Source organism: Camelina sativa, chromosome 6 (genome assembly GCF_030686135.1).
Source record: "Camelina sativa cultivar CO46 ecotype springtype chromosome 6, ASM3068613v1".
Lineage (NCBI taxonomy): Eukaryota > Viridiplantae > Streptophyta > Magnoliopsida > Brassicales > Brassicaceae > Camelina > Camelina sativa.
In genome coordinates, this window is record NC_141885.1 from 14,041,077 (window position 1) to 14,058,908 (window position 17,832).

General features: G+C 37.2%; 4 protein-coding genes across 9 annotated transcripts; 2 read left to right on the top strand and 2 right to left on the bottom strand.

Annotated features, from left to right (window-relative positions):
- Positions 1-312: 312 nt before the first annotated feature.
- LOC104790822 (WAT1-related protein At3g45870) lies at positions 313-2,820 on the top strand. 2 transcript variants are annotated; one of them, XM_010516606.3, is made up of 6 exons: positions 313-1,304; positions 1,385-1,501; positions 1,602-1,878; positions 1,963-2,118; positions 2,207-2,358; positions 2,465-2,820. In XM_010516606.3, exons 1-6 carry the CDS (start codon positions 1,051-1,053, stop codon positions 2,667-2,669), a joined length of 1,161 nt encoding a protein of 386 aa, XP_010514908.1. In that variant the 5' UTR covers positions 313-1,050; the 3' UTR covers positions 2,670-2,820. The 2 variants fall into 2 exon arrangements, with proteins under 2 accessions (XP_010514908.1, XP_010514909.1); XM_010516607.2 differs by having other exon boundaries at positions 897-1,304; positions 1,607-1,878.
- An 846-nt stretch (positions 2,821-3,666) lies between these two features.
- LOC104790824 (lysine-specific demethylase JMJ32-like) lies at positions 3,667-5,390 on the bottom strand. Of its 3 annotated transcripts, none has more exons than XR_015558996.1 (4): positions 4,734-5,390; positions 4,380-4,649; positions 4,199-4,269; positions 3,667-4,091 (listed from the first exon to the last, which is right to left on the bottom strand). XR_015558996.1 is itself a non-coding variant. In XM_010516609.3 (4 exons), the coding sequence occupies exons 1-4, from the start codon at positions 5,388-5,390 to the stop codon at positions 3,955-3,957; spliced, it is 1,041 nt and encodes a 346-aa protein (XP_010514911.1). In that variant the 3' UTR covers positions 3,667-3,954. The 3 variants fall into 3 exon arrangements, 1 of the variants encoding a protein (XP_010514911.1); XR_015558997.1 differs by having other exon boundaries at positions 4,730-5,390; XM_010516609.3 differs by having other exon boundaries at positions 4,474-4,649.
- Positions 4,739-8,079, top strand: LOC104790823 (protein root UVB sensitive 1, chloroplastic). The gene is made up of 7 exons (XM_010516608.3): positions 4,739-6,231; positions 6,320-6,595; positions 6,673-6,729; positions 6,814-7,012; positions 7,106-7,221; positions 7,294-7,470; positions 7,549-8,079. Exons 1-7 carry the CDS (start codon positions 5,524-5,526, stop codon positions 7,843-7,845), a joined length of 1,830 nt encoding a protein of 609 aa, XP_010514910.1. The 5' UTR covers positions 4,739-5,523; the 3' UTR covers positions 7,846-8,079.
- Positions 8,069-9,997, bottom strand: LOC104790825 (uncharacterized). 3 transcript variants are annotated; one of them, XM_010516610.3, is made up of 4 exons: positions 9,160-9,997; positions 9,019-9,074; positions 8,742-8,934; positions 8,069-8,652 (listed from the first exon to the last, which is right to left on the bottom strand). In XM_010516610.3, exons 1-4 carry the CDS (start codon positions 9,751-9,753, stop codon positions 8,302-8,304), a joined length of 1,194 nt encoding a protein of 397 aa, XP_010514912.1. In that variant the 5' UTR covers positions 9,754-9,997; the 3' UTR covers positions 8,069-8,301. The 3 variants fall into 3 exon arrangements, with proteins under 3 accessions (XP_010514912.1, XP_010514914.1, XP_087309121.1); XM_010516612.3 differs by having other exon boundaries at positions 9,019-9,065; positions 9,160-9,846; XM_087452995.1 differs by having other exon boundaries at positions 8,069-8,649; positions 9,160-9,846.
- Between the last annotated feature and the right edge of the window lie 7,835 nt (positions 9,998-17,832).

Sequence of the window (17,832 nt, forward strand, 5' to 3'; positions counted from 1 at the left end):
CAAAATAAATAAGTAAAAGATTTTTACGCATTGAGAGTGTTCTATAGTTTTGCTGATTAATATTATAAAATATTGTAAAGTATTCCAAATAATCTTTATATTTTTGTGATACTTTGCATGACTTTATTTTATGAAGAAAAGATATAAGATCATGAACCAATAACACAATAATTGATTTTATTAATAATTCTAGAGTATTTTGTTTTAATTGAATAACAAAAATTTATTAAGATTTTAAATGACTTTTTACAAATCATAAACTAATATAACACTAAGCTTTAAAACTCTATTCAAATCTCAAACCAGTAACCCCACTTAATCTAGCTAAAACTAGAATGAAAAGAATATCATCATCATATCAAGGAAATAAAATCATATATTGACATAAAAACTCCAAGGAGAAAATTTGATGTTTTATTACGGTTTTTGATTTGTTGTTGAATCCCTATTTCATTTGTTTTTGAGAATCTCTTTAACAAACATAGTCTATGTAGTAAGAAAACTTAATCAATCAACTAATTGAGGATTCAAAAAGTTTTTTCATAGAAAGAGTGATTTATAAATGATCTTTAAAATCAGTATAATTAGTTAGGCATGGGAATTCGGGTATTCAGTTAGAGTTCAGATAGGAACCGATCGAATCTTGGTCTTTAGGGTAGAGGAACTTAGGACCGAGTAGTTTCGGTTTGGTTCCGAGTCAGTTCAGATATCTTAATGGGGAACCGATCAAAAACTGAACCCGATCAAGAATTTCTAGCATGCTATATTTTATTTTTGGTTCTAAATATACTTTTGCAATTGAAAATTTAAGAAAAAAATTGTTATCATGTAATGGCGGGTAAATAGGATCAATCGCAATGCATGCTTGTGTCCGAAGCATGATGTCATCATTTGTTGTTCCTCTGTCTTGTTCGATCCAAAAACACGTTTTGACAGAAGTGCTAATCAAGCAATCAATTTCAAGATTTTAGTTCTCTTTACCCACTCCTCACCCTGGCTTTCATCTCTTTCTCCGGGAACAGGAATCGTCGGAAAAAAAGAAACCGGCCGATGGAGAATGCCGTGGAGAAAGATGCGTGGAAGGCACATGTGGCGATGATCGGTGTGCAATTGTTTAACGGAGGGTATCACGTCATTACCAAAGTGGCTCTCAACGTCGGCGTGAGCCAACTCGTCTTCTGCGTCTTTCGTGATCTCATTGCTCTCTCTATCCTTGCCCCTCTTGCTTATTTCCGTGACAAAAGGACTAGACCTCCTTTGAATCGTCCATTACTTTTAGCTTTCTTCTTCCTCGGCTTAACTGGGTACGTCAGATTCTAAATCTCTTTTAATCTCCTTGACTGTGTGTAATCATCAAAACATGTTGTGTTTTTGTGTGATTTAGGATATTTGGCAATCAGCTTTTGTTCCTCATTGGTCTCAATTACACCAATCCAACTTATGCTGCAGCCATTCAGCCGTCGATCCCTGTTTTTACTTTCATCTTGGCTCTCATTATGGGGTAAAGGCTCCATCCAGTCTCTGTCTTAACTTCTCTGACTCTTGCAAAACTAAAGAATCAATCAATGTCTTCTCTTTTCTAATTTTGTGTGTTGCTGCAGAACAGAGAGACTGAATTTATTCAAACTAGAAGGTCAAGCTAAGGTAGGAGGTACATTGATTTGTGTCGCTGGGGCGGTTCTGATGGTTTTGTTTCGCGGACCAGCTTTGATTGGGGAAACAGAGGCCGACGTCTTGGGTCATGGTGAAACAATACACCCTGAAACAACATCTGGACACTTCATGTCTGGCTTTTTCAATGGACTTGGGAGATGGAATTTGGGAGTTTTGTGTTTGATTGGGAATTGCACCTGCATGGCTGCATTTCTTGCTATTCAGGCATGTCATTTTGCTTCCAGATGATCTAAACACTTCAGTTTCAGTTATCTTTGGACTGACCTTGCATTGTATACTTATGATCAGGCTCCGGTTTTGAAGAAGTATCCGGCGAATCTTTCAGTCACAGCATACTCGTATTTCTTTGGCACCATGTTTATGGTGACATCTGCTTTTTTCATGACTAATGAGTCGACGAACTGGAGTCTCACAAGATCCGAGTTCTTTGCAGTTGTCTACGCAGTAAGTTCCTCACACCGTATGTTTGTTGTATAGTCTTTCAGTCACTAGATTTCTCCAACTGAGCAACTCTGCTACTACCTCTCTGCAGGGAGTAATCGCGTCTGCACTCAACTATGGTCTCTTGACGTGGTCAAATAAAATCTTGGGTCCTTCTTTGGTTGCTTTATATAATCCTCTTCAACCTGCAGCCTCAGCTTTCTTGTCCAGAATCTTCCTTGGAAGCCCGATATACTTGGGGAGGTTTAAAACTCTCTCTCTTTTTATCTCTTATGGTTATTCTCAGCCATCAACGGGATGCGTCTGAAGTTGCTAACGAACTCTGGTTTTTTCTCCTTCTCTCTTATAGCATTTTAGGCGGATGTGCAATCATAGCAGGTCTTTACAGTGTCACCTGGGCATCATACAAAGAAAAGAAAGCAGCAGCAGCAACGGGTGTCATTCCAATCACCTCCAAGGAAGCTGAACCCTTGATCTACAGGGACCATAAAAACAAACCAGTAGGACATCTATTCACAAAGCCTCCCATATCTTCACCAAAATCCGCTGATTGAACAAAAAGTCTGTCTGGCTTCTTGAAATTACTTGGGTGCTCCGATGTTTTCCTGACGTTTTGCCGACAAGAGAGTGACTATTAATTTTTTTTAAACAGTCTATATATGCGTATACACATTAATGTCCTCAATGCCAAACCCACTCTGCATATAACTCGTAACCATAGGCTCCAGCAGCTAAGACTTCTCTGACCCTCCATAGCTCTGAATACCTTCTCTGCAATCATCACCAGCCTATACTTCTCGTACATATCAACCAGCACACTTTGTACCAAACCATTTGATTTAAACACGAGTTTTGTGGCATTCACAGGCACTTGCTGCAAAATTCTAGCCCAATTACCAACATAAGTGCAAGAAAATGCAAAATCTTTTCCAATAAACCCAAGTTGTGGCATAGGCAGTAAACTTGCTTCCCTGGTGTTAAATCTGCAATCATCATGACACGTGCTTTTAAAATACATCACATTACGGTGTTCAACATAGCAACAAAGAGAGAAGTGGCATTTTGGTAATCATCCATTGCAATACAGCTGATGATAACAATCGCCGAGGAATGGAAGCCTCTGTAGGGGATCTATTCAGTATGTGACTGGCGATGTCCAGGCGTCCATATGATACACAATTACACACATCAATAAAGACGGTTGAGAAACAGCATCCTATACCAGGTTTCATAATGTGTATTGCAGCTCATAAGACCAAACAGCGATCACATGTGTCAGTTGATTCCTGGTCCAGAGAAAAGAATAGATCTTCGGTTCCAGGCGGAGAAAGACAATCCAGTAAACCAAAAATATCGGAAGTAAAGCAACAAGGAGTTCGATTCTCTTAACGGGGGTTCAGGGTTTTGGGGAATGGGATCTGCTTGAAGCTTTGCGGTTTCAAAGTTTTGTTTGAGACTCCTGAGAATGAGTTGTTATCTGAAGAGCATACCAAACCAAACACAGCCACAGGAGCGTCTATATAGATGATGGCTTCAGAGATACACCATTAATTCAGGGAACAATCTGAGAAAAAATTAACTCATCAACAAAAGAGATACAATTGAAAGCATTTTTAAGTGCTTTTCTATCATTTTATGGTTCTTTATAATCTCTGGGAGACAAAACTCAAGAAATAGTGGAGAAAGCACCATTGTACATGACAAGTAATAAGATAAACAGCATACAGACAATATCTCCTTAGTCCTAAGATTACATAATGTAAAGTTAAGATCTTCTCTGAGCTTTTTACTCTGACCGATAAAAACTTGAACTCAGGAACAAAATGTTGTTTTATCTCTTCATAACTCTGCATCACTGGATTCCCAATCTTCGTCTTCTCTCCAAGACAGAACTGGATTGAGTGAAGATGACTTGTATGATAAAGATTGCAAAAAGTTGAAGTAAGCATACTTGATGTCGAACTGCATATCATACCCTGCAAATTAGATGCATACATAGCTTATTAGAGGCAAGGAGAGCCGATAAAAACTCGTTTGCCACCTGAAGACAAACAGAGGATGGACGCTAAACCAAAACTCTTACAATAGTTCACTGCAATGGTATAGCCACCATCTCCTGGGGTTTGACTAACATGGTGAAACCACATGCTTGGCCTGCAATAATTCAGATCAGTTATGAGTCAATCATGACAGAAAAATCCCATTGTGTAGCCTATCACCGATTTCTAATCTTTGTTTCTTACAAAGCTATAAGTAAGACTGACCTAGATACATTAGTGATTGAACTTTAGCAACCTAAGTTGAGGAAAATTTGTTCTGAGAAATCTCAACTTGGAGCAAAGGGGTCTAGATTCTTACAGGTAAAGAATCTCGCCAGCCTTAACAGTACAATGAAACGGCTTTGGGCCATTGAAAAACAACGGATATTTCAATCTCTCACTTGCTTCTTTCTCTTGTGAAGGGTATGGATCCACACTACACCAGGGCACATGCCTCATCGGCTCCCCAACCTCAAGCTTGAACGCTTCAGTATCCTACAAAGATTCAAACTTAATCTCATTTAACATCACTCAACAGAAACAAAACTCATTAAAACTTGATATGAGAATCTCACAGACTCGATGGTAAGAGTAATTAGCTGCTGGATACTGTTCGATATAGAGGCGATGCACATCAGTCGGAGGAAGGAGAAGGAAATGTTTCTCCCCTGAAACAACTGCGTATAGATTCTCGTAGTGATCTTTATGGAAAGACGTCACAGAGTGTTCAGTACCAATCCAAAGGTTCACAGCTTCCGGCGAACAACCAAACGCCTCCGTAGCCCACGAGATATCTCCGTCACAGTCTAAACCAACAGTTGAATACTCCGTTCTAAAACAATCATTCTGCTGTTGTAAATACCCAACCTTTTTACCCTTACACGACGACCCAACAGCCCGGAGAGCCTCCGGGAACAGAACTTTCTCCACATGAGCCGAAGCGAAACAGAGACCATCTCTATCTCCGACAGGAGTGACGGCGTCGGCGGAGCCGTTAGGAGTAAGATGTAATGAAACAAGATCATTCGACAAAGCTTCAGAGAGGTAGGCCGGATCCGACCAGAGTTTTAAAGCCGGCCAATGAGTAATAGCGTTGGAGATTACACAAGGCTTGCTCTGAGACACGTAGTCTCTTAGAAACTTCACCGGAGACGGTGGTAAATTAAGACGATCGATTTTAGTTCCTAAGCTTAGTTCTCTCACTTCTCTCCATAAATTCTCTATCTCTTTAGCCATTGACGATCCTTTCAAACCCCTAAACCAAGAACCCTAATTTATATATTAAATTAAAAAAAAAACTGTTTTTTGTTATAAAAATTGGATTTTTAAATTAAAGTTGAAGACTTTGAGGAGGAAGAGGAAGAAGGAGATGAGTTGTTCTTATCTAATCTCTGGCGACGCTTCAGTCGTCGCTTCACGGCGGTGGAGTGATGTTACTTCCCGGCAGAGTTTATTTCTCTCACGGCAAGTACTCCGGCAACAACCGGTTCCTTCTTTTTCCCGATGCGTTCGATTGGTCGCTGTTGTGAATGATAACTTCAGTAAACAACCTCTCGGGAGGAGATGTTGCTTTGCGTCACTGTTTAGTGGAGATATCGGTGGAAGTGACTGGAACAATGATAATGGAAGTGACGGTGGCGGAGACGGAGGTTGGTGGTTTAACGGTGGTGGCGCCGGCGATAACTCTGATGGTTCTTCTTCTTTCAATTTGAGGTTTCTCTGCTTTCTTGTATTGGTATTGTCTTGGTTATCAGCTGCATCCGCCATAGCTAAAGCTGAGAAATCGGATAGTGACGATAACACTGAGAAAGAGACGGTTTGGGAAGTGAGAGGAAGTAAAAGGAAGAGACTTGTTCCTAATTTCGTCAAAGATGAGTTCGTTTCTGAAGAATCACCTTTCGAGTTATCATCTTCCCTAACACCTGAGAATCTTCTAGCTCAATGTAGAAACCTTCTGACTCAGTTCCTTCTTCCTGAAGGTTTCCCCAATAGTGTAACCTCTGATTATCTTGATTACTCTCTCTGGAGAGGTGTTCAAGGTATTGCTAGTCAAATCAGCGGTGTTCTTGCCACTCAGGTATGAGAACTGAGCTTATCAATCTCACTTAGGCATTACCACGAGTACTTTGGTGATCATTTTTTTTATTGGGGTTTGTTTTTGGTAGTCTTTGCTTTATGCAGTTGGGTTAGGTAAAGGAGCTATTCCTACAGCTGCAGCTATCAATTGGGTTCTTAAAGATGGAATTGGGTATCTTAGTAAGATAATGCTATCGAAATATGGACGACATTTCGATGTTCATCCCAAAGGATGGAGGCTATTTGCTGATCTTCTTGAAAATGCTGCTTATGGTATGGAGATGCTGACGCCATTCTTCCCTCAGTCCTTTGTCATGATTGGTGCTGCTGCTGGTGCTGGCCGATCTGCTGCTGCACTAATCCAGGTTCTCTGCTCGTCCCTGAAAGTTTTATTTGCATAGCTCAGTGCAGTATTGTGTATTAAACTTTTACTTGTCTGCAGGCTGCTACTAGAAGTTGCTTTAATGCTGGCTTTGCTTCTCAAAGGAACTTTGCTGAGGTCTAGTAATTTTATTATGGCCTTTTTCTTCAAGTCTTTATCACTTATCTATATGTTATTGAAACTGCTAAGCTTGTTTCGTAGGTAATTGCCAAGGGTGAAGCTCAAGGAATGGTGAGTAAGTCAATGGGTATCCTGCTCGGAATAGTGGTTGCCAATTGCATAGGAACTTCTACAAGTCTTGCCCTTGCTTCGTTCGGAGTTGTGACAGCAATCCATATGTATACCAATCTCAAATCTTACCAGTGCATTCAGCTACGGACTCTAAACCCTTATCGTGCAAGTAAATGCCTCTCCTGTAACTGCCCAGTTCGTTTGATATTCATCAAATTCTTTTGAAAAAACAGGAGTAACATTTCTCTATTTACTTATGCAGGTTTGGTTTTTAGTGAGTATCTTATCAGCGGCCAAGCTCCTCTGATTAAGGAGGTCAATGATGAAGAACCACTCTTCCCAGCTGTTCGGTTTTTAAACATAAAATCTCCACAAAAGGTGAAAATGTCATTCTCCTTATTAAAGACAATGCTGGATAGCCTGATTCTCATTATCTGCTTTATCTTTTAGCTGCAAGATTTTGTCTTATCCTCAGAAGCAAAAGCAGCAGCCTCAGACATAGAGGAACGGCTTCAACTAGGATCAAAGCTCAGCGATGTTATCCACAACAAGGAAGAAGCAATAGCACTGTTTGATCTGTATCGTGATGAAGGCTACATCCTTACAGAACATAGAGGCAGATTCTGTGTAAGCAATAATAGACGTTTTCATCACTATTATCCGGGCTAAATCTCTGACCATTTCATTTCCTCTTCTAATTGTCAGGTGATGCTCAAGGAGAGCTCGTCGCCACAAGACATGCTCAGATCGTTGTTTCAAGTAAACTATCTTTACTGGCTAGAGAAGAATGCTGGGATAGAACCAGCAAGCACTTACTCAGACTGCAAACCGGGCGGTCGCCTTCACATTTCTTTGGATTATGTGCGACGAGAGTTTGAACACGCCAAAGAAGACAGCGAATCAGTGGGTTGGGTCACTGAAGGACTGATAGCTAGACCTCTGCCGACCAGAATCCGTCTAGGTTATGATCATGAACCCTTATCTTCTCCTTCCAGCTCATAAAGTCAGACCAGAAACAGGGCCAATGGATGATATATTAGATCCCATTTTACTTTTTGGTATAGATTTGATACATTGTCTCTGTTTATCTGCCATTGAAATGCTGTAAGTTTTTTAGAGATTTACATGTCTCTCTAGTCAGAAGATACTCTGTTCAGATCTAATTCGACGTCATGTGAAAACCAGATCATTCTGTTTTCACTATCTTGATTAAATATACATCATATTCCAACAAAACAATAATGCATTTGTGTACATGTGAACATTATTTTTTATGACTTGAGAGATTCTAATCTTCACTATAAAATTCATTGCGTCATACAATTTGTTTATTTATCAGATCAAATCTAGGCTTCTACACTGATCTTTTACAGGTTAACCAAAGATGCAGTCTTACAGAGACGCACATAATAACACTAAGACAGAAGAAACAAAAAAATGGCGAGTTAGCCTTAAATTCTACTGAACAAAAGGGTATCGAGCAACGTAGAATTCCCTAACGCGCGAAGCCCCATCCCTAGCGAGTATGCCTTCGAGATCACCAACGATCCTAGCCAGCCAAATCTCCAAGTTTCTCTGAACTTCTTTTAAATTGTTCTTGATCAAATCAAGCGTCCTTCCTGTATTCATCTTGGCTTGGTTCAGATGATCACCTTGATTACTCCTTGTGATTTCCGTCTGCAATGAAACTAGCTTCTGCCCTGTCTCCGATGCCCGCTGCTGAAGTCTTAAACACTCGAGCAGAAACTCCGTTTGTCTTTGCGTCCTGAACTCGGGTCCTAACGTTGCATCACACGGATCACTACTCTGCTGTAAACAGTAAACAGTAAAACCCTTTTTAGCTCTTCAGTAACTAAAACACAACCATGTGTATGTGAAAAATAGGCTAGAGACCAAACCATTCTTCTGCATAGATCATCAATCTTCCCAGAAAGAGCTTGATACCTCTTAGCCTGTTTTCTCAACAAAGACGGAACTTTCGAAATGTCACTACGACAAACTTTCTCAAGATTTACTAATTCCTCTTCAAGTAACCTCAATTTCGCAGATACACCCGTCGCTTCACTATCTATCTTCCATGGTGATTCCCTTCTGTATAATCAAAGACAAAGGCTAAACATTACTGATCATCACATCACACAATCTCAATTCCAAAAAGATCTCTAATTTACCTACCTTGGCACAAAATGTTTCATACGGTACACAGATTCCAAAGATTCATACTGTACATCCTACAAAAACCCTAATATCAAAACACATCCTTCACTCTCAAACCATGAATTTCAAAATCAAGAAAGCTCAAAAAATTTTAAAAACCTGGAAAGGGTTAAAATTGGAACTTGGACTAATCCCATAACCATTAGGTAATGATGAAGATACAGTGAGGTGATCCACACCGTAACGTTCAATAGACTCATCTCCTCCTCCTCCTTGTCCTTCATCATCATCATCATCTTCCTCAAGCCCTCTTCTAGACATAAACCCAATCATCTCATCTCTCTCACTCACTTCCCTCTCCAATTCGTTAACCCTATTCATAAACTCTTCCCTCTCTTCTTCCATCTCGTGAATCCGATTCAACAAACGTTTCTCCTCTTCTTGCCACGCGTTCCTGTGACTAGCGAAGATGTCGACGACACGCGCGTTGGCTTTCGAGTCCTCCACGCGCCGTGATTTCATCTGACGGACTTGTTCCTCCGCCGTCGTGAGCCGCCGTTTAAGCTCTTTGACTTCGGATGTTAGTTTAGGGACGAGTGAGATTGCGTCGTTTGGGAGATGAGCTAGCATTACTGAGAAGCTTAAACCTAGAAATGACTTGGCTAGCTTCTTCAATTCATGCTCTTCTTCTTCTTCCTCGACGAAGCTTCTCGTTCTCAATCTCTCTTCTTCAGGTTCAGAAACAGTCGCCATTTTTGTGAAGCTCAGAAGAAGAAGAAAAAAAGATACTAAGAAAAGACAAATTTTTAATTTTTGTTTGTTTTCTTTTTTTTTTTAATATAAAGCAAAAAAAAGGGAGCTCACTTTTTGACGAATATAAATATACAATAATAAAAAAAAAATTAAATTACATGTGATTAAGATATAAATCACATCACGAAGTTTAAATTTTGATATTGACATATAGATGAATCGTACAACACTACCACCTAATTATAAATTCTGGATTAAAAGATCCGAAAGATCTAATACAATAGTCAATAGTGTGGTTAAGGTTGGTGATATTTTAACTCTGTTGTATTTGCAGAGGTTTTCAGATCACATTTGTTAATGAATAATGTAAATTATTGTATTTTAGATTAAGAATTAGTTTAGTAAGTACATGCGGCTAACAGACATTTTTATTAATTAGTCTGACTTTTAATGATAAAGATTTGATAACCAATATATGTATATATATATATATATATATTGGTATAATAAAAACGTCTATATGGAACCTTTTTTTACAATTCATTTCATAACCATATCACAATTGGGTTAGGAAAATTCAGTATTTGTTTGTTTGTTTCTAATTGTGTATATATGGATGATGATGAGTAATTGAGTAGTCGGTTGTCTGACTTGAATGAGGCAGGACCATTGTAAGAGAAGAGATGAAGAGAGAGGCTTCTTCGTCTCTTGAATGCAACAAAGAAGATCAATCATATATCACGGACCCGACCAATCTCCACCTCCCAAATAGCACATGATTTTTCATCTGTCCCCTATCTCTCAATTTTCTTTTTTTTTTTTGCTTTCGAAGTTTTGCACAATTGATTAGGTTTCCATGATACATAACACGTTGTCAAATGCGTATTTGCCTAATTAGCCTATTTACACTTCAAAGTATAAATATACACACACTAGTTCTTTTGTAAGTCCATGTTCGCAAAAATTTATCCAAAAAGAAAAACACCTGCCAACGTTGAAGACCATCATCGCTTGTTTAATGTTTCTACCTCTACAAAAGCGTGAAAGTTATCATTGTAACACGCCCTCACCTCGATCAATTGATCCAGGAAAGAAAACTACCAGAGATATTATTGAAGATGGTCACATGATTTTTATAAAATGACCAAAACAAAACAAAGAACAGAGCACGTCTCGAAACGACTGCGTTTCCATATTTTATACTAAACGACATCGTGTTGCAAAAAGGGAAAATGAAAATATATGCACACTAAACTTGGATTTTCAACCCATAAGAAAAAAAAACACAATGCATAAAATTTCATAATCTTGCAGGATTTTATTTTGAAGTTAGCATTTTTAAAGTGGAAAGGGTTTGGAGTTAACTACTGCACCACAACTATAAAATTGATACTTAAACTAGTGTTCTTAGTTGATAAATAAGCATTAAGATCAGGGCCAGATTTGCCTAAGTGAATTGCCATGAGAGGAGCCTAAATATAGCACTATTATCTACACTCCTTTAGTCCTTTTTACAATTTTTCTAGACCAATGAAGACTGATGTGAAAAATATCAAGATGAATACTGATTTGAGTGGATAGTTATAAAAAAATGAGGGGTGAACCTTTTTGTTCACCCCCTCTTCTCTCAGACAATCAAAATCTTTCATCTAATATTTCATTTAAAAAATAAATCAAAATTAAATTAAAAAACAAAACAAATTAAGGAAACAAATTTTGTATACTTTTAATTAAGGAAAGTTAAATATTGGCTTGCTTTAGATTTTTAAAATTAGAACAAAATTATATGTCGGTTTGGGTTTACAAATGAAATAGTTAGAGTTTAGATTTTACAATTAAAACGAAATTATATGTCGGTTTAGGTTTACAAATGAGGTGGTTAGGGTTTAGATTTTACAATTAGAACAAAAATATATGTCGGTTTGGGTTCACAAATGAGATGATTAGGGTTTAGATTTTACAAGTAGAACAAAATTTTATGTCGTTTTGGTTCACAAATGAGATCTTAGGGTTTAGATTTTACAATTAGAACAAAAATATATGTTGGTTTGGGTTCACAAATGAAATGGTTATGGTTTAGATTTTACAAGTAGAATAAAATTATATGTTGGTTTGGGTCTATTAAAGAGTGGTTTAAAGTATTGTTCTGCAAAAATATGGTTTGCCAAAATATATATATATATATATATATATATATACAAAAATAGCAAAACTTTAACATTTTAACAAACATTGGTGTAAAGCAACTCCAAACATTGTCCTTTCTTTCTTTCGCTCTCTCCCTCTATCCTTTAAAGCAACTCCGAATATTCCAGTGATCCCTAAAGTATTCTATTTAAGAGATGATAATCAAACCAATAAGAGAAACCCAATATTTGTTCTGTAAAATAAATTATACTTCTTCAACAGTATACAATTACAATAATGATTATATACTAATAATTCCAGCTAGATCTCCCTTTCCCCCTAGTACTCTTGATGCTTTAACATATTATTCTCCTTCTTCGTTTACCTTCTTCACGAGGTCAACACCAACAATGGTAGATATTTGGCTTATGAGGAAAGAGGTGTCCCATATCCAAGAACAATACAAATTCAAGAATAGGCAAACGATAACAGAGTTACATTTCACTAAATATATATATATATATATATATTTTAAATTTATATTATTATTAATTTATGATATTTACGGGATAATATTTTACATAAGATTTTTATGTCATTTTTTACATTGGTCCAATAGCTAATTTGTCCTCCTTTTCCAAACGGTAATCAAATATGCTCTCTATAAAAAATAAGAATTTTTGACAATTATTTTTAAAAGGAAAAAATTAACAAAATACCAAAAACCCAAGAAAATTTTAAAAATTTACATAACCCAACCATGAGATCCGTAAATCCGACCCATCCACCCAGGATCCAACGGATCCAACACATTTTTACCTTAATAATAGTCAGAGTGCAAAAATAAAAACGAAAACTGAAAACCGTAGAAAGATAAGAAAAGAAGTTTTGCCGCCGTGTAGAGAAACTCTCGCCGCCGATTCAGAAGAGTAGCTCCGGCGAGTCACCACCTGTTTAACAACGCTGCCGTTCTCTCCTCCTCCATCGCGAATCCTTGAATCGTTGAAGTGTTTGTTAACGGTGCCGTTAGCTAAATCTCAAATCACCGCCGTAGAAACTGTCGTCGAAGTCCATACACGTCGCCACAGTAACTGCTGTTGCCGGAGTGATTATAAGTGATGAATTACTTGCATGTTTCAATTGCAATTGGAGAGTTTAGTTTAGAAACTTGTAAACAATAAACGATCCAATTTGAAGACTTTATAACCGTATTTTGTTTACGGTGGAGATACTACAATGAGTATGTTGTTTCTTTACTTTCAAATTAGGGACTGTTGTGGAGGAGGAGACGGCAGAGACTGAGGCTGTTGAAGAAGATGAGCATAACAAGAAGAAGAAGACCAAGAAGAATAAAGGGACATGTAGCGAGAAGAAGAAAGAGAAGAAGAAGAAAAGAGATGAGGATGACGATGAGGATGACAAACCAGCTAAAAAGCGTGAAGTAGTCCCATCAATATGGACCCAACCTCCTTATACCGCTGAGGCGAAGCGAGAGAGAAAGAAGAAGTGAAAACTTATTGCTTGTGTGTGCTTTTGGTCAAAATCATATAACTCTTAGTTTATTTGTTTATGTTTCTAACTAGGATAATGGAAGTGTGTTGTTTTGGGATTTAAGGTTGCTATTGATCCAGGTTTTTTGATTATGGACTCTATAAATCTGGTTCTAAACAAATTGTAAACAGGTACAACTTGTTCTAACCAGGTACAACTGTGTTGGAAACAGGTACAACTATGGTCTAAACAAGTACAACTATGTTTTAAACGTGGTACAACTATGGTCTAAACTGGTACAACTATGGTCTAAACCTTAATAAATTATGACAATTGGACGAAACCTTAATAAATTCAGAAAAATCCAAAGTTAGATTGATACGTTAAAATAGTGTGAATAACATAAACATATGTTTTCATATTGCAAACACAAACACTGTTATGCTCAGTGGAGAAATTGACTCGAAATCAGTTGCGACGGCGGAATTGCACTTGATATCGGCGGCGGTGGTGGTTTGTCTCGACGGAACTGGAGAGAGAACGAGAGCTGAGAAGAAGAAAAAGTTCAAAAGATACAATAAAGGAGATAGAAAGAGAAAGAGAAACTTAAAGGAAAGTTGGGTTTGGGTTTTAATATAATAATATTATTTTCAGGATTGCGGCGCACGTGGTTACAAAAGACGGCGCACGTGAGATTTCTACTAGGATTTGTGTATATAGTTATCCCCTAGTTATTCAGTTGGACGTATGTACTCATAGTTATACTTTCCAGGATTTTGTAAATTTTGTAGTTGGACGTTGGGTTAAATAAATGTGATGTAGTTGGACAGTTGATTTTCTAATATTATTTACGATGTTAGAGGTTTTAATCATTTAGTAATCATGAAATCATAGTTTTCACCAGTTCCATACATTTATGGGCATAATTTAGAGTAACTATACACTATGTTATTAGAAGTGTTTTATATATATATATATATATATATATATATATATATATATATATATATATATATATATTTTCCTGATTAAATCCAATAAAAATTTATCTACAATTTTATAAATTACCATGTTTTATAATTAAACATATATAATTTAATAAATACTTTAAATTATATATAATTCATTGTAAATTTTGACATAGTTATACCTAATTATACGTAGTTATACTTGCTGGTTCCACTCCACTAGCACCATTTTAAGCATCATTTACACCCAACCCAACAGAGTTCACACCCATTGAACTTCTTCCATCCATCCTTGATATTTGTTCCACCATCTGAGGAACTTCCAAATCCTTTACTAACTCCACATTCAAAACGGTTTTAAATCCATCATCATCCACTGATACTAGAAACATTGAAACGTCGTCGTCATCTACAATATACATCTCTCTCCGAGTTTACATAACTTATAACTCAGTTTCAGCTTGCTTGGGGTTTCATCGATTGAAATCTCTTGCATACACTTTTAACTAACGCCGAGTAAGTTATGTTTACCGACTTCAACAATAACCCGCATGAAGGATTGTTTGAAATCCACTCATGCTCTTCTGAGTATTGCCCTCCATAGTCAAATTGTATGATGCTTTTCATCGCCTCCTGTAATTACAATTACAATCGTGTTACTAAAAAAACACTTACAAAATACCAATCATAGTTATACCACTTGTATCATTTGTATCACTATGTCTCAGTTACACCATTTGTACCAGTTATCCTTTCTCCTACAATTTCTGGGTTTTTCAAAATCGGATTTCACCATTTCTCTGATTCAACACGATTTAACAGCCCCAATTTCATAATGCAACTAATTTTTGTTATTACCAATCGACTGTGTGCTACCCAAACACTAAAATTCGCAAAAAAAAACTACAAATCAAAAATACAATATTCGATTCACTTTTATTACCGGACCGGAGCTGAATTGGATGGAGATGGAAAAACTTTAGGTGGAGACAAAAAAGAACGAGAACCAGAATGTATTAAACAAAAAAAAAACTAGTGCTTGATATTCTCTTTCACCTCTCGCCGGATTGTTTTTCTACGTAAAACAGAGTAAAGAAGAAGCAGGTCCGAAGAAGCAGATACGATAATAATGGAGGGAATTAAATTTCTCCAACAACCGTTTCTTTTCTGTTGGTTTTTATTGTTTTTTAATTTCATTTTTTTCTAATTCAAATTAGTAAGGATAGAGTGGTAATCAACCAATGTTTTGGGCACAACAGATTAAATTGGGCATGTGAGAAAAAATTTTCCCTTTTGAAGGGCAAATTAGGTTGGCGTCTGGTCCAACTCGGGATCGACAAAATTTATTAATTTATGAAAATTTGTTAGAAATGCCACTTTTCAAAAATACCCCTTTTCAAAAATACCTCTTTTTGAACATGATTTTACACAATTAAAATATGTTAAATTAAATTTTAGAATCTTTTTTTTTAGATTTGGGTTCTCTATTTTACATTTAGAAGTATTTTTAGAATTAATTTAGTTATTTTATACATAGAAAAGGGGTTATTTTATACATTTAGAGGTATTTAGTTATTTTATACATTTAGAGGTATTTTTAGAATTCATGGAATGCAACTGACGAGAGATTGTCCATTGATATCACATCTTCTCTTTGCGGATGATTCATTATTTTTTTTGCCGTGCAACAACCCACAATTGTCAGCAGTTGGCCAACATCTTCACAAAGTATTAGGAAGCTTCATGTCAGAAAATCAATTACACTAAATCTTCTATCATATTTGGGGTTAAGATTCCAGCCCAAAAAAGACAAAGACTTCAAGGAATATTGGGAATAACCAGAATAGGAGGGGGAGGTAAATATTTAGGTCTCCTTGAGCAATTTGGTAGAAAGAAAGTGGAGTTTTTTTGAGTATATAGTTCAGCGAGTACGAGACAGAACATAAGGATGGAATTATAAGTAATCTCAGCTGCAGGAAAAGAAATCGTTATCAAATGCGTTGTTATGGCCTTACTGGTTTACTTGATGAACTGCTTTTTATTCCCACATACTATTTGTAATGAGATCACTAGCGTTATCCCAACATTTTGGTGGGCATACTCAAAACATGCACAAAATATTGTACGTTCAGGTTATTGGGTTGCAACACATGTAGATATACCAGAAGATGAAGCAAATCGGCCACCAAATGGAGCTCTGGATCTAAAACAAGACATCTGGAAACTTAAAGTTGCCCCTAAGATACAACACTTCCTATGGCGATGTTTGTCTGGTGCTTTGGCTTTGACTACTTAACTACAAACAAGATACATCCCTGCGGATCCGACTTGTCAACGCTGCTGCTACGAAGATGAAACTATTAACCATTTGCTCTTGTCTGTATGCAGCGGCGGTGGATTCATACAAGGAAGAGCTTTCACAAGTACATGATGGATAATACGAGACCCAAATGGTAATGTGATTCTATCTGGAAGTACCAAACTTAAATAATCAAATTCTGCCTTACAAGCTGAAGCTCTAAGATTCCTACATGCTCTACAAGAAGTTTACCATCGAGGCTATCGTCATGTTTGGTTTAAAGGAGATAATTGGGAACTTACAAACCTGATCAACAAGCAAAGAGATCATCTGCACTTGAGTCCTCTTCTATATGATATACACTATTGGATGTCTAAACTACCTCACAGATCATGTTGTTGGAATCATGAATAAAGCAGCAAATAAGCTATCATATTATGCAAACACGATGCTTAGCGCATATTAAACATTTGATGTTTCGCCTCAATGGCTGATACAATGCTTGTAATACACTTTTCATAAATAAAAGTAAGGTAATTAAAAAAAATGATTAAATTCTAAACTCTAAAACTCAAATACTAAACTTTACCCTCTAAAAACTTGAAAGACCCCGACCCCGGCCATCCGATGGCCGGTGAGGTTCTCTCGTCCTTTACTCGGTACTTAGTCATATTATACGGTCCATTCTTTAAACAAGGTTCATTCGCGCATTCTGTGATTCAATGTTTAGAGTCTATATGATATAACTTAGAGTAAAGCAAACATTCGAACATTGTATTAATAATCAAAGGATTCGATACAACTTATGAGTTTGCATAATAAGCTAGTACAAGTTGTATAATCGATCCTAGCTACCCTTATCACCACCACTCATCATCCCGGCCAAGAGTCTCGCGCCTAAGCAGTTCCCTTTCCGCGATCACCCTCCTTTCCTGCAATCCAAATAACCATCAATAACCTTTCCCTTAGGTCATGCAAGATCATACAATGCACGCTAGATCATAATAACCCTCCAATACGGCGGTTGGACAGTAGAGAGTTATCCCGCGCATCAGTTCGACGGTGTACCGAGGTATCTGAACAGATCCCCGTCCAGCCGCCGAGCCGCGTTTACTTTTCTCCGTCCGAACCATCCGTACTCGTACACCCCGGATGGTACGTTAGTCGGTAGAGAGGTAACATGAGCATCGGTTC